The sequence below is a fragment of the Panulirus ornatus genome, chromosome 37, assembly GCF_036320965.1.
Source record: "Panulirus ornatus isolate Po-2019 chromosome 37, ASM3632096v1, whole genome shotgun sequence".
Taxonomy (NCBI): Eukaryota; Metazoa; Arthropoda; class Malacostraca; order Decapoda; family Palinuridae; genus Panulirus; species Panulirus ornatus.
In genome coordinates, this window is record NC_092260.1 from 13175586 (window position 1) to 13199174 (window position 23589).

At 40.2% G+C, this 23589-nt stretch overlaps 2 protein-coding genes across 9 annotated transcripts in view; one reads left to right on the forward strand and one right to left on the reverse strand.

Annotated features, from left to right (window-relative positions):
• Positions 1 to 23589, forward strand: part of LOC139760512 (normal mucosa of esophagus-specific gene 1 protein-like) — a 686022-nt gene that overhangs the window by 197785 nt on the left and 464648 nt on the right. The gene's annotated exons all lie outside the window — the stretch shown is intronic.
• Positions 1495 to 23589, reverse strand: part of msi (RNA-binding protein musashi) — a 214517-nt gene continuing 192422 nt past the window's right edge. For 6 of the 7 annotated variants that reach the window (XM_071683801.1, XM_071683799.1, XM_071683800.1 and 3 more), the window contains 3 exons: positions 16202 to 16329; positions 14079 to 14300; positions 1495 to 9419 (listed from right to left, as the gene is read on the reverse strand). In XM_071683801.1, coding sequence (XP_071539902.1) covers positions 8751 to 9419; positions 14079 to 14300; positions 16202 to 16329 — 1019 coding nt within the window. In that variant the 3' untranslated portion in view covers positions 1495 to 8750. The remainder of the gene's footprint in view (positions 9420 to 14078; positions 14301 to 16201; positions 16330 to 23589) is intronic. The other variant, XR_011715357.1, reaches the window with a different exon arrangement.

Below are 23589 nucleotides of genomic sequence, written 5' to 3' on the forward strand. Positions count from 1 at the left end.
CATGACAACAAATTAGGACGTACATAGAAAGTCTGTTGTTGATTTCCCCTTGGTAAAGTCTTAATGAGGCAAAGGGGGATAATGGTCAAGGACCATCTTGCACTAAAGGAGTAAATCTAAAGCAAGGCTGTACCACTATCAATGCATGGAAAGGAGTACTGACCTGTCAATGACCTTCTTGCTCTGAAGGAGTCCATGATTTCCCTGTCTCTAAGGGAAGTGCAAGGTCAAAGCTGCAGAAGCCTAATAAAAGGGTTCTTAGGGTTGTATAATATGTATGAATAAGCAGTCAGGCTTTTTTTTAATTCGCATGTGCAAAAATCAGTGTATAAAGGATGAAATGAGATAAAGCCCTCCATTCTTTCCTTTCACAACCATAAAAAGTAGCTAAAATTTGAAACCTTTCCCCAAATTAATAACTTTCTTGTACCTAAAAATGACAATCCCAATTCATTATTTGCATATGCATGATTTGCCCTAATCAATGGCATAGTATTTAGGTGGAATATGCCCATTATCACAAATATTTCATTTTTAATAATGGAAAAAATTAATCAGTGGGAATACTTAAGTATATCTTGAAATATTGCTGTTCTTCAAAAGATGTCCATTAATAAGAACAATCTGTTTATGAGAATGTCATTAATGGGAATAATGTGTAATTTTTTTAGTGGTGTATCATGTGATGAGTAAATATCCTACCATTGTTGTTAGATATTAAACTTAAAATTCCAGCATATTCCTAATTCAGCATATATACTCTTATAAGTATAAAAACTATTTTGTACTATCATACCATACAAAAATTCAGTTCCATTACACCGTGGAGACAGGAAGAGGGTTTAACAAATGAAATCCAATGCCAACTGACAAATTAATATGAAGACATTCTATACTGAATCCTTAAACGTGGTGGCACTTGCCAGTTTTCAGGTACGTTTCTTAGTCAAGACTAGCAAGTTGCATTTAAGACACTCTCCTGTACCTGAGACTTCAAAATACTGCTCTAAAAATAGTATGAGAAATGCATATGTTATGAAAGATCTGTTATTCCATCACCAGTGGGCTATACCCAATAGTATAATCTTTGACATAAGAGGTTGTTAACATTCCCAACATGTGACTGGTCATAGCATGCAGACTGGACAGTTGCACCTCTAGCAGCGAGGGAGGTAACTACCTGGTTTCTAGCGCACCTCATTATCAACCTTGCTAGTGCTGCTACTTCTCAAACTTAGTATTAGAGCGTGTTAGATTTGAATCCTGCTAACCATTATTAGGCATTATATTAATTATTAAAATAAGTAAGTTTTATCAACATCCACTCTTACTTTTTATTGTACTTGCATCCGTGAGATTAGTTAAGACCTTTAATGGCCCACACAGAGGGGGGTCTTGACGCTTCACGTGTTTATATACATACCGTTAGCCAAATCCCAAAAGCCAGTAGATCTACACAGGCCAAAAAGAGATAAAATGTAAAAAGACAAGCAGTTACTCTCTACCATAGACATTTTATTACTAGATGTACAAACTACACTGTGCAATGCTCACAAAGTCTCAGCTGCCCGCGAGCTTGCAACCAGCCTCCAAACAAAAATAAAACTTATTCGTTAAAGAAACAAAAATAATAACTTTCTGGTGAGTGGAATTTTCCTCTGGCATTCCACCAGAAAGGGACAGTAAAATGAGGCAAGACAGTTGACCCTCGTTAACTTTTGACAACCCTCAAGAGGACAAATGTGTCCCTTTGACTTTAATTCAAGGTTAATTCAGCAAGAGCATAGGAGAAGCCCAGAATGGGCCTGAAGATCTGTGAGGGAAGCAGTTAAGGAGGGTGACTGCATGTTACCATGGGGCTGGGCTGCGGGCTGTGGCGGCCGGCTGACTAAGGTCCTGTACAGAGGCGTCGGGCGAGCACTATGATGCTAGGTCGGCTACAATACCAAACCTACAGCTCAGACACGACTACAGTACAGCTGTACCTACAGTACCACTTCTAGTTGTCTCAATGCCAGTGACCCGCCCACCACTACCCACACGCACATTTACTGGACACAGCATACTAGGCTGTTTCCATCAAGCTATAGTGACAAAGTGACAGCATGGGCGCTGCAGCGTGGAGGTGGGCGTGACAGGTGGCGAGCATCAAGTTTGTGACCGCGGCTATGGGGGACACCAGGGGCGCCTCCCCCACCACCCACAACACACTCCTAACTGACTCTCTAAATAATATTAAGCATATGACAGTCATGAGATACCAATGACAAAAACTAAAAAAATAAATAAGCATATGGCATTGAAATTCTTGATAAATAACGAGAAACTCGGAAGTGGCACGTGTCAGACGGCAGGCAGGTGGTGGTGGGTGGGGCACAGCAGCCTTGGGAGGCGAGAGCAGAGGTCAACCCTACATTAGGTTAACCCTATACAGGTCAACCTACAGCTAATGTTTTTATCCATGTATGTGTCAGTGTCAGCTGTGTTTATCTTTCGGCGGTAACACAAGACAGTCCCGTGTTTCTTATGTTCATATGTGTTTCTCAAGCAGATCTTTCATGTTAAACACAACTTGCTTTTGCCTATAAATTTCAAGGCATTTGTCTTGCTTAAAGCACCTCCAATTTTGTAGTGCTTCAATCAATCAAAATGCAAACTTAAAGACAAACTCTCAACTTGTTTTAACTTGTGAAAGTTCTACTTTAAGGTTTACAAAGAAATCCAAAAATGGTAGACAATCTAGCACATTCAATACATTACCACAGCGAGAAAAAGATATTGCTCCCTGGTTCATGGACTCAGGGTAGCTAAGACATGCAAGGCCGGCCTGGCTGCGCTAGGAGCAAATGTGACATCATAGTTACATCACAGGAGGCAGGCCGTGTGCCTGGGTCCCTCGGCCGCCGCGCCAGATGTCACCCCCAATACACGCACACTTGACATAGGCAGGGATGCGTATAGGCAGTGACATCCGCGCAGGAGTCCTCTCTACCACACTACAGCCTTGGTCGGTATACAATGTAGATACCACTAGTCTACAACACAGTAAAGTACATACAAGAAAAATGGTTACCCTAAGCTGGGGTAACTGGGCACACTATATAATAATCCAAAAGAGCAAACCACAGGAGAAGGGTCCAATGCCAAACACAAAAGCAGAGAAAGATGTCTAAAACCAAAGTCACATTAGAAGCAAAACAAATTACCTTATAGAATTTATATATGGGTTATGTCAGACCCCTTCCTTCTTCATGTAAATGTATTTTTCCTTTAATATCATATAACAGGTCCTGTGTACCTCTTCTTCATATGCATGTGGATAATAAGATGTTCAAATATAATAATAGATACACTGTGCACATTGGTTTTGAAAATATTTCACTTTTATTACTGACTTTTTATATCATTAATGCTCACAGTCTTATGTACAAAAATAGAGGGTTTCGACACTTATTGCTTCACGGCATGTGGTAATCCTGTATACATCTAAATAAACACAGTCATCAACATATTTTCATGGCTCACGGGCTCTGCAGCATTGTAGTGGTGTGGTGGCGTCGACTTTCATCAACGTAGTAAAATTTAATAATTTGTACGACATTTACCACTAGCAACCACAATGATGCCTGAAAGAACCACTGACAATCATCCTACCTTAAAAACTTTCATAGAAAACTATCTTTGATAAATAAGGCATCAAGGGTAACTAGTGGCCAATGTTATTTAGTAAACAGCCTCTTTAAACTTTATAATATACAGATATGAGACAGCCACGGCTGATGGTCAATGACTCTCTGTATTACCACTTTGGCACTTGACCTTAAACACTAATATTTGGGGCTTAAAGAACCGATTTATAAGGTATTTCCAACATGAAATAGTAAAAAGCAGCCCAACGTGCTCCAGTGGGGTTATGAGAGGGTCTCGGCACCTTTAGTAGGACCTCCAATACATAAATTATCATCAGGAGGTGTAAAAATAGTAGGATGAACCCCACATTTAGGAAGACTCACGAGGGAGAGATCAGCTGAGTAAATAAACAAAAAACAGCTGATTCCTTACCACTGATTGCTAAGCTAACACAACAACGAACTTACATCCACTTTATCTAAGTATATACCCAAAGTGCTTCTAGTTGGTCCATGTAAACTACTATAATCCCCTTAATGTATAGGCCCCATCCCTAACCAGACTATGGCACAAGTCAGCCTAACAAAAATCAAAATTAGCATCTGCATCTTTCACATCAGCGCAACTGAATTACATCATATACATTTTAAATGGAGGCTTACCTATGACACTACACAGCTGCCATCTCTACATAGCTGCCTTACCCAAAGCTGCCAAAGGGGACCCTTAATAATAGCTTTAACCTCCATCTAAAAAACATCCCTTTAGGACTTGTAAAATCACCCTATGGAACTGACCCCTTATATAATCTAATGTGATAATGCCTTCAAATCAATAAAAATATCTGACTTCACATCCATCATCTATCACTTATCATAAATAGACCAGCTCCTACTTCATGCCAGGATGAAGAACATCCAACACTTCCATATTGTACATTTAACAAATAATGATTCTTTCAATCATAAAGCTCTCTAACAAGTCAAAACAAAAAATAAACCTAAATGTAAGCCATTGTTCACCCTACTTCATTAGGTAGAGTCTGGTTATCCGATCATCACGCTGTGGCGGTCCAACACCACCATTACCACCACCACACCACCACCACCACCACCACCACCACACCCATATTGCTGCTAGGGTCAACGAGTCCACTGGCTGGTTTGTAGGTCACTTAAGACTCTCCATCATCCTGGGTAAGCAACAGTGCATTTTTGTTTAGTGGACACAATTCATGAAATGGGTTATAAATGCTTTATATCCCTTATCAACTACAATGCATTTCTTGTGAGTTTATTTGTACCATGTCTCCACCTATCATCCTCTGAGGTTTGCCAGAATTAAGGAGCTTTCATAACTCATCTCTGCCTAGCTCTTAGTGAAACGATCCACAATGAGCACAGGGTGATTGAGCAAAAGGGTTCGGTTTAGTAAGTGCAAAAATACTAATTTCCCTCTGATGCCTTTATTCCCTTGTGAAAAAATAACAACACTTATTGCTTCTTCTGATTTATTTGGTCCGCAAATGGGCTACGCAAACTCGGCCCTGTGTAGCACTACTAGCACCTCTTGGGGCAAAATATTGGTAACCATTGCACTATCTACCGTATCATCATTAAAACTCTTAACAAGAGACAAAACTTGGGATATATCACATATAGGTTATTTTTCAATACTACATTCTGTGTATAACAGGAATGTAACAGAGTCAATTACTCCATATGTAAAAATCACAAGTTTTATCAATACACTATCTAAGTTCATACATATGGCTTTGAGAACTGCCCACCAGACACCTCAAGAAAGCCAAGAGGACCTGGAATCTCTGTGTCTTCTAACCTGCAGGAGCATACCTGGTAATATCAATCATCTAAAAGCCCTTGGCAGCATTTACTAGAGACTCATTTTACCAGCAGCAATGAAGAGCAAAACAGAGCCTTTGTATAATTCTGCTAAAGGATTACAAGTAAAAATTATATGACTGCTGCACTGTTGGCAAAGATTCTACAGGGCATCCAAAGAAATAACTAAGAAAAAACCATCATTTAAATGCAGAAATCTACTAAAACAAAAGACGAAAAATGATATCTAAGCATCACATCTGGTATGACTAGATTTGAAACTGGTCTTTTCAACACACCCCATTAAGTACACAAACAGGTATAAGACAGGGCTACAAATAAAAATGCAGTGACTTGAATCTATTGGATAGACAGTGCTTGGCTAGCAATAATGAAGTTAGATCCATAGTTTAAATGAATAAGATTCAAAGAGTGGCACATTCAACAGAAGAGAGATATTATTCATCAAAAACTACTGGTGGTTTAGGCTAAAGACGAGTTGCTATGCTAGTTAACAAACCCCAGAGGAGAGTAGGTAAACAATTCAGCTCACAGAAATACTAGAATAACAGAACTTTTCTCAACTACTGCAACTGCATTTGCCAAAAAATAATGACCAACCCAGCAAATTGATTCACCTAATGCACATATCTCCAAAAAGAAAAAATTAATTGTGAACATATCTATGAGCTGAATAATTCTTAATATTGGGATAAAAAAAAAGGAGACCCAAATCTACGTCTGACCGACATACCAGTGGTGGGCGCTGATCCCAGAGCTTCGGGTCAACTTCATGAACAGTACAAAATTATGAAAATACAGTGTAGATGATACACAGGAGGTAACGTATGGGAGTGGTTCTGAGGGCCCAGGGTGGATACTGATGCAAGAGGAGGGCAGATATGTGGAAACCCACTCTGCAAGCAATTCCACTGGCTTATCTGTATCCCAGGGCAGGGACAAGAGGGGGACCCAATCTACACTTCAGCTACTGGTCACTATGTTAATTTCAAGATCAAGATTGTGCAGTACTTGGAAACTTAAATACCAAACTGAATGGAGATACTTAGGCATTATTCAATAAGGAGTATAAAACTTATATCTCCAGTTTTATATATCAAACATTCACTTCATGCTCATATTTTGCTAAAATAAATTACTGGGGTATCTGTTTATCATTTACATAAAGCAGTACAAATGTTAGTAATGAGAGATTTCAGTAGAGTTATAGTTTCATTTAAATACTTTTCCATAATCCAAAAATCTACTTGGCCCTCAGCTACTATTGTCTCCCTGGGTGGGTCGCCCTCCTGTCCCATCACTTACACACACACACGGGGGCGGGGGGGTTACAGAGGCAGGTGAAGAGGACAATCTAGGCATTCCGAGCTCATCTGCTCAAACAACAGCCACAATCTCAGAAAAAATAACACTGTATCCCAGACATATACGCTACCAAGTTTCCATAGTCTAACAATGGCCTTATATCAAACCACGGAATCCTTGTAGGTAATCCACCACACATAAAGCTATTTACATACAATACATTCTAAGCTATTGGCTCACTCTAGGCCTATGCAGAAACATGAAAACAGAGATCAATGTTGTACAATAGAAGTAAATTTATAAAAGGCCTACACAGTTTTTGCTGGTCATTCCAATGTGGTGCAAAAAAAAAAGTATCAAAATGTTATGCTGCCTACGTTGGTACCAGACTTCCTAGACAGGCCTAGAAGGATATTAATGGATACGTGGCATGCCAGAGATGGTTGTTACCGTGGTTACCACTTGCTGGAAACAGTTGGTGTTGCGGCGAGAGCTCATTCCAAATACTTACATCACTGAGGCTACCTCAAGACCAGGCCTCCAAGGTCCCCATGTGCACCACACGACGCTCTCATGGCTGCAGGGGGTGGGTGATGCCATGTGCACCATTTGATGTACATGTTAAGTTCATGGCTGCAGAAGTATGTGCATGATGGCACACATGGCAGGCAAGCTGTGGGATGGGTGGGTGGGGGTGGAAAAAGACTAATATGGTGACAGGAAGGAGAGTAAGGTCAAGGGATAAGGTACTTGGTACATGGGGTGTAACACAGCAAGTACCACTGAGGTGTTATGTGTTTCACAGAGAAGACTTGAGAAGCAAACGCAACGCACACTGAGTATTGCTCCGCACTTATTACTACACACTTGCTATAGTTAGCTAGTCCCAGCCGCCCAAGCCATCTTGCAGTGGCCAAACATCACTGACCAGTGTGGAATGTAGTCAGCAGGGGACTAACACTGACTTAACATGGGCTGGCAGGCTCTGTGTCCTATGCCATATCAATTCTTGTGACCTTAAGAGTAACTCGTATCTAAAATCTTGATCCCCAGTGTCATGCAAAATCCTAAAAAAAAAAGAAAAAAAAATGGCTGCAAAAAACAAAGCAAACGATTGCCCATTCTTTTAATGCATGAGGGGCAGACCAGGGCCACTCTCCTTCTGGAGGAGCAAGTTCATGGCATTGCACAGCAAGACTTGGGTAGTCACCCTTACCTTGTGTGCTAAAACCTTTACAGCCAGAAAATCTTAACCATACACAAATATTTACATCTTCCTTTGTTCACATTGAGCAGGTCCAAGTGTTTTATTTTTCAAGCTTGGCCTGGGCAAGTTATGCTTAGCACTGACACTTAAATCCTATAAACGCACGCGCACAGAACTAACAAAAATAAATAAACAAAAAACTTCATGTTCCAGAAAATTGGCTTAAGTACATGGACTAAGTGTTGGGCAGCAGCATGCACTGCCTAGAGAGACATAATACTAAGTACCGCAGAGATCTACCTGGGTCACAATGAGCCCAGCCCAGTACCAAAGCTCCGGTATGGCACTCAAGTCATTGTCGCAACAGGATGGGAAGGCCACAGTAATGACACAGAAAAATGAATGCTTTGAGAGATTAAGACAAGGGAAAGAGAAGGAAAAACTGAGAGTCAGCAGAAAAGTTTGGAATGAGGAAGACAAGAAACACAGATAAAAGGGTGCACAGAGGACAACTTAAAATTATGCACAATTCCCTGAGGCTGAGAATATCTGGTGCAAGGGAGAGCTCACAGCGGTATAATGGGCAGGCTGGACTCAAAGTGTAGGTTTGGTGGGGATAGGGGCATGAGGACAAGTGAATAATAGAGAAGTGGGCAGACAAAGCTGAACTGAGGACGGTGGGTGGGAAGGGTTACTTTGAGTCATAGTCAAGTAGTCAGGTGGACGTCAGAGGACACGCAGGTGCACTAAGCATACATGCCCACACCATACATGGCACTCCAATCCACCCCTTGAAAGGAGCTCATGTCCACATTGGTGAGAGAATATCCCTGGTATGGAGTAGTAAGACCTGTGTGCGTGGAGAGAGTTGGAAGGGTAGGTGTGGCTGGGGAGGAAAATACAGCTGCCTGGTTGGCAATGGATGGGGCAGCAGACACTGCAGTCAGGGTTGGAGCTGCAGGGAGACCTGCAGCAGGGGGACCACCAGCAGAGGGTAAAGCAGCAGATGTTAGTGCTGCAGACGGCAACGCCGCTGATGGAAGAGGATAAGGAGTGTAGCGGTATGCTGACAGGGGAGGATAGGCACCCCCACCCATGAGTTTGCCATAACCACTGAGGGCAGCTGCTTGGGCAGCAGCAGCAGCAGCAGCCGCAGCCTGAATGTGTGCTGGCTGAGCTGTTACTATGGGGCTGGCAAGACCAGTCTGACCCACCATCAGCCTCTTTGTTAACAGAGAAGCTGCCTGCACTGCTTCCTTAGGCTGGGCTTTCTTGCACTCAACCTTCTTGTTCTTGATGGTATGGAAATGTATGTCACATACACGCTCAACAACATCTTCACATTCAAAAGTGACAAACCCAAATCCACGGTGTCGTTTGGTCTGGTTGTCCATGAGCATCACTGCTTCTTCAACCTGTTGACAAAAAACAAACAAAAACTGCTTAAAACTACATATGATAACATCAATCAATAATGAATGAATAAATATCTAATCATTTCTAAAGTACTGTCATAAAACAATACAATTCAGGTAATCACAACCATGACCTACACCTTAGCACTTTTCATTAACTTTGTACTTGACAACACTCAACTACCATGACACAAGGGTGTTAAAACACACTGATGAAAATTTATACGAGTGAGGTAAAATACCCTTAACTGTATATATTTCAAGGAATTGTGTCACATGAAAAAAATGTTGCCTATATTTTTTTTCAGATCCTAATGCTATTATAGGTATGTGCAATGTAGTATCATATTCAACTATACATACACACACACACACACACACACTCCCTGGCAAATATTAGAACTGCATTCAAATTCATGGCTATGGATTTATCTAGCAAGCTGATCACATCTTACGAGAGGTAAAACTAAAATATTCACATCACATCTACAAAGCAAAAAGAGCTCACAAAGAAGGTCCAGAGCAGTGCAGCAAAAGATGTAGCACAGTCAAGAAAGCTGGAAAGGCTACTGGCTTTGAATCTGCCCATCTTGGAAGAGGAGTGAGGGGTGACCTGATCACAATCTTTAAGTTTTGAAAACACTGATGACATGGACAGTGAATATTACTTTGAGAGATGTAAAGACAGAGCAATCAGAGGCCATAAACATGAAATTAAACAAGAAAGTTGTAAAGAATGATGTGAAGAAGAATTAAAGTATGAGTGGTGAATGAATGGCATAAGATGTCTGAAGATATAATCAATGTAGACAGCACATAGAAATGTAAGAAGTTGTATGACAGTACAGAATATTGAATAGGGCCTCAAAAGTGTAAAGCAAATACTCTGAAAGCTATTCATATCCTATAATGGGCCTAAACTAGAATATGCCTCTTGAGTTTGGTCACAGCATCTTAAGAAGCATAAAGAGCAAACAGAGAAGGTTTGAAATGAGGCCAACAAAAATGGTATCAAATCAAGACAGCCGAGTTACAGGGGAAGACCAGTAAACTTACCCATTATGGAACAGAGAAGGGCAAGGGTTGCACTGATCATAATCTTCAAATTTCTAAACCGAACTGATGAAGCAGATAGAGAACAAGTCTTTGAAAGATGTAGGGATAGGACAACCAGAAAACAGTAAGATGTACTTTTATAGTATATGAGAGATGGATGAATGGAATATATTGAAAGCGAATATCACAAATGTAGACAAACTATAGAACTTTGAAAGGTTGTACAACAAAAAGAGAATGTTCAAGAGATGGGATCCCCCAATGTGTAAAGTACAATCCATGGATCACTTTTATGGGCCTCTTGCGGCTTCAAGGCTGCATTCCTTAATGATACTGCACTCCTTTACAATTCCTGACAATGTTATATCAGTTTTATTATACACAATTGCTTCTCCCACCTTAGTAAGGAAGCATCAAAAATAGATGAGCAACATCCTTATTGGCAAACATTCACTTCCAAGCAGCTATTCAAACCAGAGCCTACTATGCACAGCCAAAACCCACAGATTGGTTCATCACATACTTGATCATTTCACATTCGCCCGATCACCCTAATGACAGCATATCACATGCCACCACACCATTCCAGTTCAATTTATTCCATACATGCCTCTCACAATGACTAGCGACACCCCATCAACTTATAGCCTCTTTCACTCCATTGTTCCATCTGCTTCTAAATATCCCCCCTTGCCCGTCCTCCCTCAGTTTCCACACTAAGCCTCATTTTGCTCATCTTTTCCACGTCCAAGCAGTTCTAGCACACCCAAGTCAGCTCACATAATCATATGCTACTCGCTACCTCACCTCTCTCTTACAGTTAAAACTCACAAGATCACACCATCTCACACCATTAATTGTCCTAAAGCATTTATATTTCAACACATCCCTTCTTTTTCATTCATAGCCCAAAATAAAACTGTCATGACTAATACATACCCTCATACATGCCCATTATTGCTTTAACAAACAATGACCTCTACTTCCACACACTTACTGCATTTATATCCTTAGCTCCCTCTCCCACACCACAACTCACTTTAACCATAATGGTTCCATCTGCAGCTATATTCACTCCCAGGTACATAAACCAATCCTCTTCCTCAAGATTTCTCCCCATTCAAACTTACACCCCAAGCATTTTGTCTCATCCCCCATGCTGCATCTCATAACCTTCCTGTGGTTTAAATTCATTCTCAAATTCCTCTGTTCACTCTCTTCCCATAAACCTGTCACTAACTTCAGGAGTTTCTATCTTGAGTCTACCACCAGTGCAGTATCATCTGCAAATAGCAAAAGATTCGCATATCATCCCAGCATGCTAGAAAACTCTACCTCTACCCTTGCATTTACCTCCCTCACCACCAATTCCAAACAGAATCACACAACAGAAGTGGCATCACATGAACCATTCACCCTCACTAGTCTCTTAATCACTATCATTGCATTAGTGTTCTGGATCACTGAAATCCTTTGAAGGATATCAAAACAATTTAGCAATTTTTTTTTCCTTCAGTTACTCAACATTATGTACTACTTGAACAGGCCACCTTCTGCTACTTCTGGGAACTTATTGCTATCTTATGTTAAGGTAACTATCTCCTTTGCCTTCTTTCCCTATTTATTATCATAAACCCTGCTGAGTGGAACAGGAGAGATCTCTCTTTACTAGGTTTTGTTTCCATGACTTACAACAACTGGTGTTTTTCTATATATATGATCTCTAAATTTCAGCTCTTTACTATTTACAACTTATCCATCACCATTTGTATATTTTACTTTCTCTGACATTATCACTACCTAACATTCCTGACATTTCTAAGATGCTGATTGAGAGGTGTTCTGTCCCCTTGCCTAATTTGGTGTCTCCCATTTTCTGCCACATGACTATTCCTTGCTTCCCCCCCCCCCCCCCTCTCTTGCTAGTCTACCACATTTAATGAATACCACCATTGAGTTTCACCTTTTTATTTTTTCTTACCTCCTGGTTAAATAACTCCAAAGTAAAAGTCATCATAATTAAATGTCCCCTCATGTACTGATTATAATCACTAATTCTTTCTTTCATTACATATATTGTATCTGGCAATTTTACAGCCTCCAGTAATCCTTTAATGAGCATATCTTCTTCCCTTCCCCTTTCCTTTCTGTCTGGTGTAAGATTTTCATCCTATCCAAAAATAACTGACTGATGGTTAATTCATTTAACTTTGGTGCCACCCAATCTATGGCCAAGTCCAATACTTTTGACTCATAAACCTATGAGTTTCTAGCTTTCTCTATAATCACCAGTTTTATAAACAAGCAAAACATCCAGTAAGCTCTGCACTTTCCAAACTTCATCTCTGAGACCATAATTTTTTGTGACTGTCCTGCCTCTAACTGTTCATATCATTCTATCTACATCTTCAATCTTTCTGCAGGGCACCACCTGCTAAAATGTCCCATGTCCCTGTTCCAATGCTTCAGTAATCATGTTCACTCTGTTGAACTGCGCCAAGGACTGCTCCTTCTCCCCTACCTACCCATTATTTACAATCATTTCAGCTTGTGTTATGATCAATTCCTTCAATTAAGCATTCTCTAGAACATCTAGCATAACCCCTTCTGACCTTTCCTATTCTTTAATAACTCAATCTCTTTTACTTTGGTTAAGTACCCTCTAATCTCCCTCACCTAATGCAAATCACTGTTCATGCTTTTACTCTAATCTATAATTCCTTGAGTTTCTCTCTCTCTGTTCATGACACCCTCCATGATCCTTGAATTGATCCCTCAATTTCTTTCTCATCCTCTAGCAACGTTAGCTTCTGGTCTTGCATGAGCTTGTGTGTGTGTGTGTGTGTGTGAAACAACTTACAAAATATAGTCATACTTAAATCATATTTTAAAATATATTCTACAACTGCAAACGAAAGTTGTATTTAAGTACTGTTGCTCATTGAAACAGTAAATATGAAAATGATGATAAGTGTGAAAGCGAGAGGCTTATACATCAATGAGGTGAATACTGGTAGTTGTATGAGAAGGATAGGCCAAAAATTAAAAACAAAGAAAAGACATGCTATACTGACCAACTGGTGCCAATATTGCTAGAGAAACATAGTACAAGCTCTAAAAGTGTAGGAATAGGATGAACCATACTAATACAAGTATCATACAGAACATTTTACCATAATTCATGTATACAAGTACACAAAAAATATGACCAACTAAAACTATAAATTAAACTTTCAAAACTATATAACCAACAGGCAGCATTCACATCTTCATCATAACTAGCATACTGATACAGGCTGATTTATTGACATTAATCTCTAGCTTTAAAAAAAAAAAATATAATACAGCCTCCTCCATTCTGAAGGAGGTCTCTTCAATACTTGAAAGGATTCAAATTATCCAAATGAGCATTAATTTGCAATTTGAGCCTTATTTCACATGAAAACTTGTTAGATTTTATGAAACATGATTATCATGCCTTAAGTTCATCAAAAATTCTTCCTGTATCAAGAAAAAAGCACTGCTATTGCAAACACACATATCTAGATGCATTCATAGAAAAACTTAAATTTAATGTGATAAAAACTCATGTACTCAACCAACCTTGCCAAAAGAAGAAAAATAAGCTTTCACTTCATCTGCACTAGTCTCTTGGCTAACCCCACCTACGAAGATTTTCTTGGTCCGATTGGTACGTCCTTTATTCTTAGGTGTGGCATGTTTGGGGTCAATTTTTTTACCATCAAGTACATGGTTGGGCACCGCAATAACCTTCTGAACACTATTAGCATCTCCAAATGTGATAAACCCAAAGCCTCGACTCCTCTGAAAGGTGTGGATATTGGAAAAGTGAGAAATGGCCATGTTTTAAGAAATAACTCAATTATTTAAATAACAATATGTGACATTCTTAAAGAACTAATTTTCCATATTTTCTTCACATTATTAAAATCAAAGAAGTAAAACTCTTTATTCAAAGACAAAGGAAGGTGTGCATTCCAACTGTACACATGGAAGGGAAAGCTGATTCATTACACAAGATCAATATCTCTTGTCCGAGCCTAAATCATACCCGTGTCATACACAAAGGCTATAAGAAATAAGGTTTTGAATTACTAAAACTCTTTGTTGCTACTTCTCCAGATTACACCAAAACTAAATGCAAAAAATGCTTGTTATTCCCATCAATACTACCGGTACCAAACGTGTTCAGATACCGCATAAAGATAAGGCTTACATGTCACATAATGCCCCAACGAGAGCCAACTGTAGCTTATCCGTAACCAGCAGTACTTAAAACAAATAAAACATCTCAGCAACTGTATATGCTACAATCTGGCTAATAAATCATCTAGTTTTTATCTACTACACTTCTGTGAGTTAGATGATCAGATTATTACACCCGCCAATTGCTCTGACACAGTCTAGTTGCTGAAGCTACAACAGTAAAAATTATGTTTGAATACATCAGCTACAACAACTAAATGGGTCTTGAATATCAAAATGGTATAGCAATTGAGGACTATAATTTTCTGACCACAAAACTGGTGATCTTAGTTATAACCTTGCATTACACAGTATAAATATCTAGATATATGAATAAATATTTAAGTATATATAGGTTGCACCTTCTACACATATTCAAACCCTCTTAGATACACCACAAGACTGCCCAACATAAAAACACCACTTCCAATACAGTAACTTGTGAGACTGTGCGACAAAGGAAAAAATAAAATCAACAATGACGAGTGGCAACAATGCCGAGTTCAAACTAAGGTCTCACCTCTCACCCATTTCTTGTCTTCTCCCACAGACTTCCATCACAAAGATTTATCTGAGAGTCAACAGTAAGTGTTAACTTGGCTGTCCAGAAACAAATAAATAAATACAGGAAAGTTTACTATATTTATAAATAAGAATGCATGGAAGTTTGAGATGACCACTAATATCTTTGGAAAGGCAGGAATTGACAACTGCAAGAGCAGTTCCACTAACTGGCTTCTACCCTTGACAGCTACAATTCCTCAAGCCTAATGGGATTTGTTCCAGGCCCTCTGTGGCTCCAGCACATGCTAGGTTTCCCAACCCCTCACCAAGGCCTGTAACAAATATGGCTTCTTTCCCTCTTGCTTTCACACTCACTGCCCCATTATGTTTATTCTTTGATAAAAAATTATGTATATTAATCCATATCAACATCATTATAAACCAAAAAGTTGCTATACAGTCTTGGTACAGGTTTTACAGAAAGACACCTCTTAGGGCTTTCACCTATGATAGGTATTGCCAAACATAAGACATCAAAAACACATCCATAGTAGTGTATTGTTCATTAAATCAAAAAAATCTAATTTCTCAAAAAAAGATTTCACTTGTGGGTTTTTAAAATTACTTTTTAAACAGAAATTTTTACATTCTGATTATACTCAAGTTTTACAATCAATATTTTGTTAAATTATGTTATACTTCACTAAAACTATTTGATTCTCTCAAGTTACTAGAAAAGTACAAAACTTTTAATTTGTCAAAAGCTTCAATTCAGTTTAAACCTATACCAAGTCTTCCATACTATAGTCGAAACTAATATGGTGTACTTATCACTTAACAAACGCATCAACAATTCACATTTCACAGTATGTTAATATATTAATATGAACTGTATCGATCTTCATATAAATTATATTTAGATTACATCAAAACTTTTCTGAACTTAATGAACTCACCTGAGTCACAGGATCTTTCATTATGAGCACATCTCGCACTGTGCCATAAGAGCCAAAATATTCCCTCAATTTCTCTGGGGTTGTCTGCCAGGACAAGCCTCCCACAAACATCTTGTTGGGGGCAGGATCTGTTTATGATGATCAGAAAATATGGAAAAGAATATCATTATTGATCCCAATATGGAGATAGATCATTTGTCAGTTTTAATCTATGCAATTCAACTCAACAATTTAATCACACAATAGCAATTTTAATATTACATACAAACACAACAAAAAAAAATATGTATACATATGCATAAGTGGGTATGTTATGACTACTTGTGCATTTATAAAAACATCAGGGAACTAAATAGGTTCTAGCACTTCAAGGCTGCAGTTCATGTGAAAGTACATTAACCCAAGGCCCTCTAAGGGCATGCAGGTCATTGTTGATTCTGTGCTCCTTTCCATCTCCAAATGAAAATACAGCCTTGTCACAGTTGTCGTCTTTCCTGTGGTGTTCTCACAGAATCTGGAATCACTTTCTTGTGCTGCATATAATCAATTATTTATACACAGTGTCCGCAAAAAAACCTCACCTGCCTCTCCATACATTTTCAAAGGCTGTCACACTTACATTTCAGTACTTTGCCATCTCTACTTTGGCCTTGATTATCATCTGCAGAAGTCTGGGCATTGAACTGGCAAGGTTCCTGGAGTACTCTAGGTCAATGTTTTGGGTCCATAGGGTTTTGATCTGATGAGATGTTGCAGGAAGCACCCACCTGATCATGTGTTCTGAGCACCCAATGCACCTAGGAATCTCGGGTGCATTGACATTTTCTTTTATTCAAGTGAGAATTCAGGCTTTCTACTCCTTAGAAAGATAGAATCCAACCACCTTGAAGCACAATTGGAATAAATACAGTGCCCAAAGGTGAAAATCCCATGAAGAGAAAAGAAAGAACATCCTTCTGTCAAGACAGCCAGAATAAAACTGAAGTAGGATGCTGGTGCTCAAACTGTTAGAAACACTAGTTTCCACAACTAGATGTACGATGTTTATATTCTAAAAGCATCATGTGCTTGTATCCACAATAAGCCTTTGCTGTACATTACCTCTCAAAAATATGGGGAGTGGAATATGTTTTTCATGAATACTATCTACATGTGTATATGAGTGGAGTTTTGATTGTAAGGAATCTTAGAATGAAGCAGGAGTACTTTATTCTCTTACAATATGAACCAGAGGCTTTCTTCAGAAAGGATACAAAACCAACACATACATCACTATTTATATGCCTCCACAGGAATAGCTTCCCATCCAGTCAGGAATGCTCCCTCTTGACTGGTCACCTCCAGTTGTTGGCTCCACCCCTTTTCTGTTTCAACCATCAATGACCCAGCAACCCATGCCAGACAGTCAAATCCATGCCTGTGGTTGGATGCATTCTCTGTTGCAATGTAGGCAACTTCAACTGTTCATCTTGTCATTTTCTCACATCCTTTGTGTAATATTTCAACATCCAGCCACCTTTGCAGGTATCCATGTCGAAATTTACAGCTAACAAACTTTATTCTGAGTGTCTTTTCACACCATTTTCATGTATGCTTATTTCTCTACGCAATCTACATGGTGAAGTTTTGCCATAATCATCTACAAAGCAGTAATTGCAAGAAATTTTATATACTTCACTTTTTTCATTAATAAATGCACCTCCACATTTCTTGTTTACCAAGTCCTAAATTTTCATGTCTAATGAATACACTACTCCCATACCCGCCTTCTGTAGAAATCTGCCTATACTCACAGCTTTTTTTAAAATGTGGCACCATGATAAAATCACACATTCTCTTTTCATTTTGCCTTTATATCATTCATTATGCTCTCTTTTCTATTTGCTAATCAATCCTGCACGGTTACTATATATTTTTTTTTTTTTTAATACTTTGTCGCTGTCTCCCGCGTTTGCGAGGTAGCGCAAGGAAACAGACGAAAGAAATGCCCCCCCCTCCATACACATGTATATACATACATCTACACACACAAATATACATACCTACACAGCTTTCCATGGTTTACCCCAGACGCTTCACATGCCTTGATTCAATCCACTGACAGCACGTCAACCCCGGTATACCACATCGCTCCAATTCACTCTATTCCTTGCCCTCCTTTCACCCTCCTGCATGTTCAGGCCCCGATCACACAAAATCTTTTTCACTCCATCTTTCCACCTCCAATTTGGTCTCCCTCTTCTCCTCGTTCCCTCCACCTCCGACACATATATCCTCTTGGTCAATCTTTCCTCACTCATTCTCTCCATGTGCCCAAACCACTTCAAAACACCCTCTTCTGCTCTCTCAACCACGCTCTTTTTATTTCCACACATCTCTCTTACCCTTACGTTACTTACTCGATCAAACCACCTCACACCACACATTGTCCTCAAACATCTCATTTCCAGCACATCCATCCTCCTGCGCACAACTCTATCCATAGCCCACATCTCGCAACCATACAACATTGTTGGAACCACTATTCCTTCAAACATACCCATTTTTGCTTTCCGAGATAATGTTCTCGACTTCCACACATTCTTCAAGGCTCCCAGAATTTTCGCCCCCTCCCCCACCCTATGATCCACTTCCGCTTCCATGGTTCCATCCGCTGCCAGATCCACTCCCAGATATCTAAAACACTTCACTTCCTCCAGTTTTTCTCCATTCAAACTCACCTCCCAATTGACTTGACCCTCAACCCTACTGTACCTAATAACCTTGCTCTTATTCACATTTACTCTTAACTTTCTTCTTTCACACACTTTACCAAACTCAGTCACCAGCTTCTGCAGTTTCTCACATGAATCAGCCACCAGCGCTGTATCATCAGCGAACAACAACTGACTCACTTCCTAAGCTCTCTCATCCCCAACAGACTTCATACTTGCCCCTCTTTCCAAAACTCTTGCATTCACCTCCCTAACAACCCCATCCATAAACAAATTAAACAACCATGGAGACATCACACACCCCTGCCGCAAACCTACATTCACTGAGAACCAATCACTTTCCTCTCTTCCTACACGTACACATGCCTTACATCCTCGATAAAAACTTTTCACTGCTTCTAACAACTTGCCTCCCACACCATATATTCTTAATACCTTCCACAGAGCATCTCTATCAACTCTATCATATGCCTTCTCCAGATCCATAAATGCTACATACAAATCCATTTGCTTTTCTAAGTATTTCTCACATACATTCTTCAAAGCAAACACCTGATCCACACATCCTCTACCACTTCTGAAACCACACTGCTCTTCCCCAATCTGATGCTCTGTACATGCCTTCACCCTCTCAATCAATACCCTCCCATATAATTTGCCAGGAATACTCAACAAACTTATACCTCTGTAATTTGAGCACTCACTCTTATCCCCTTTGCCTTTGTACAATGGCACTATGCAAGCATTCTGCCAATCCTCAGGCACCTCACCATGAGTCATACATACATTAAATAACCTTACCAATCAGTCAACAATACAGTCACCCCCTTTTTTAATAAATTCCACTGCAATACCATCCAAACCTGCTGCCTTGCCGGCTTTCATCTTCCGCAAAGCTTTTACTACCTCTTCTCTGTTTACCAAATCATTTTCCCTAACCCTCTCACTTTGCACACCACCTCGACCAAAACACCCTATATCTGCCACTCTATCATCAAACACATTCAACAAACCTTCAAAATACTCATTCCATCTCCTTCTCACATCACCACTACTTGTTATCACCTCCCCATTTGCGCCCTTCACTGAAGTTCCCATTTGCTCCCTTGTCTTACGCACTTTATTTACCTCCTTCCAGAACATCTTTTTATTCTCCCTAAAATTTAATGATACTCTCTCACCCCAACTCTCATTTGCCCTTTTTTTCACCTCTTGCACCTTTCTCTTGACCTCCTGTCTCTTTCTTTTATACTTCTCCCACTCAATTGCATTTTTTCCCTGCAAAAATCGTCCAAATGCCTCTCTCTTCTCTTTCACTAATACTCTTACTTCTTCATCCCACCACTCACTACCCTTTCTAATCAACCCACCTCCCACTCTTCTCATGCCACAAGCATCTTTTGCGCAATCCATCACTGATTCCCTAAATACATCCCATTCCTCCCCCACTCCCCTTACTTCCATTGTTCTCACCTTTTTCCATTCTGTACTCAGTCTCTCCTGGTACTTCCTCACACAAGTCTCCTTCCCAAGCTCACTTACTCTCACCACCCTCTTCACCCCAACATTCACTCTTCTTTTCTGAAAACCCATACAAATCTTCACCTTAGCCTCCACAAGATAATGATCAGACATCCCTCCAGTTGCACCTCTCAGCACATTAACATCCAAAAGTCTCTCTTTCGCGCGCCTGTCAATTAACACGTAATCCAATAACGCTCTCTGGCCATCTCTCCTACTTACATAAGTATACTTATGTATATCTCGCTTTTTAAACCTGGTATTCCCAATCATCAGTCCTTTTTCAGCACATAAATCTACAAGCTCTTCACCATTTCCATTTACAACACTGAACACCCCATGTATACCAATTATTCCCTCAACTGCCACATTACTCACCTTTGCATTCAAATCACCCATCACTATAACCCGGTCTCGTGCATCAAAACCACTAACACACTCATTCAGCTGCTCCCAAAACACTTGCCTCTCATGATCTTTCTTCTCATGCCCAGGTGCATATGCACCAATAATCACCCATCTCTCTCCATCAACTTTCAGTTTTACCCATATTAATCGAGAATTTACTTTCTTACATTCTATCACATACTCCACAACTCCTGTTTCAGGAGTACTGCTACTCCTTCCCTTGCTCTTGTCCTCTCACTAACCCCTGACTTTACTCCCAAGACATTCCCAAACCACTCTTCCCCTTTACCCTTGAGCTTCGTTTCACTCAGAGCCAAAACATCCAGGTTCCTTTCCTCAAACATACTACCTATCTCTCTCTCTCTCTCTCTCTCTCTATATAATATATTTTTTTTTTTTTGCTTTGTCGCTGTCTCCCGCGTTTGCGAGGTAGCGCAAGGAAACAGACGAAAGAAATGGCCCAACCACCCCCATACACATGTATATACATACGTCCACACACGCAAATATACATACCTACACAGCTTTCCATGGTTTACCCCAGACGCTTCACATGCCTTGATTCAATCCACTGACAGCACGTCAACCCCGGTATACCACATCGATCCAATTCACTCTATTCCTTGCCCTCCTTTCACCCTCCTGCATGTTCAGGCCCCGATCACACAAAATCTTTTTCACTCCATCTTTCCACCTCCAATTTGGTCTCCCTCTTCTCCTCGTTCCCTCCACCTCCGACACATATATCCTCTTGGTCAATCTTTCCTCACTCATTCTCTCCATGTGCCCAAACCACTTCAAAACACCCTCTTCTGCTCTCTCAACCACGCTCTTTTTATTTCCACACATCTCTCTTACCCTTACGTTACTTACTCGATCAAACCACCTCACACCACACATTGTCCTCAAACATCTCATTTCCAGCACATCCATCCTCCTGCGCACAACTCTATCCATAGCCCACGCCTCGCAACCATACAACATTGTTGGAACCACTATTCCTTCAAACATACCCATTTTTGCTTTCCGAGATAATGTTCTCGACTTCCACACATTCTTCAAGGCTCCCAGAATTTTCGCCCCCTCCCCCACCCTATGATCCACTTCCGCTTCCATGGTTCCATCCGCTGCCAGATCCACTCCCAGATATCTAAAACACTTCACTTCCTCCAGTTTTTCTCCATTCAAACTCACCTCCCAATTGACTTGACCCTCAACCCTACTGTACCTAATAACCTTGCTCTTATTCACATTTACTCTTAACTTTCTTCTTTCACACACTTTACCAAACTCAGTCACCAGCTTCTGCAGTTTCTCACATGAATCAGCCACCAGCGCTGTATCATCAGCGAACAACAACTGACTCACTTCCTAAGCTCTCTCATCCCCAACAGACTTCATCCTTGCCCCTCTTTCCAAAACTCTTGCATTCACCTCCCTAACAACCCCATCCATAAACAAATTAAACAACCATGGAGACATCACACACCCCTGCCGCAAACCTACATTCACTGAGAACCAATCACTTTCCTCTCTTCCTACACGTACACATGCCTTACATCCTCGATAAAAACTTTTCACTGCTTCTAACAACTTGCCTTAATACCTTCCACAGAGCATCTCTATCAACTCTATCATATGCCTTCTCCAGATCCATAAATGCTACATACAAATCCATTTGCTTTTCTAAGTATTTCTCACATACATTCTTCAAAGCAAACACCTGATCCACACATCCTCTACCACTTCTGAAACCACACTGCTCTTCCCCAATCTGATGCTCTGTACATGCCTTCACCCTCTCAATCAATACCCTCCCATACAATTTGCCAGGAATACTCAACAAACTTATACCTCTGTAATTTGAGCACTCACTCTTATCCCCTTTGCCTTTGTACAATGGCACTATGCAAGCATTCTGCCAATCCTCAGGCACCTCACCATGAGTCATACATACATTAAATAACCTTACCAATCAGTCAACAATACAGTCACCCCCTTTTTTAATAAATTCCACTGCAATACCATCCAAACCTGCTGCCTTGCCGGCTTTCATCTTCCGCAAAGCTTTTACTACCTCTTCTCTGTTTACCAAATCATTTTCCCTAACCCTCGCACTTTGCACACCACCTCGACCAAAACACCCTATATCTGCCACTCTATCATCAAACACATTCAACAAACCTTCAAAATACTCATTCCATCTCCTTCTCACATCACCACTACTTGTTATCACCTCCCCATTTGCGCCCTTCACTGAAGTTCCCATTTGCTCCCTTGTCTTACGCACTTTATTTACCTCCTTCCAGAACATCTTTTTTTTCTCCCTAAAATTTAATGATACTCTCTCACCCCAACTCTCATTTGCCCTTTTTTTCACCTCTTGCACCTTTCTCTTGACCTCCTGTCTCTTTCTTTTATACGTCTCCCACTCAATTTCATTTTTTCCCTGCAAAAATCGTCCAAATGCCTCTCTCTTCTCTTTCACTAATACTCTTACTTCTTCATCCCACCACTCACTACCCTTTCTAATCAACCCACCTCCCACTCTTCTCATGCCACAAGCATCTTTTGCGCAATCCATCACTGATTCCCTAAATACATCCCATTCCTCCCCCACTCCCCTTACTTCCATTGTTCTCACCTTTTTCCATTCTGTACTCAGTCTCTCCTGGTACTTCCTCACACAAGTCTCCTTCCCAAGCTCCCTTACTCTCACCACCCTCTTCACCCCAACATTCACTC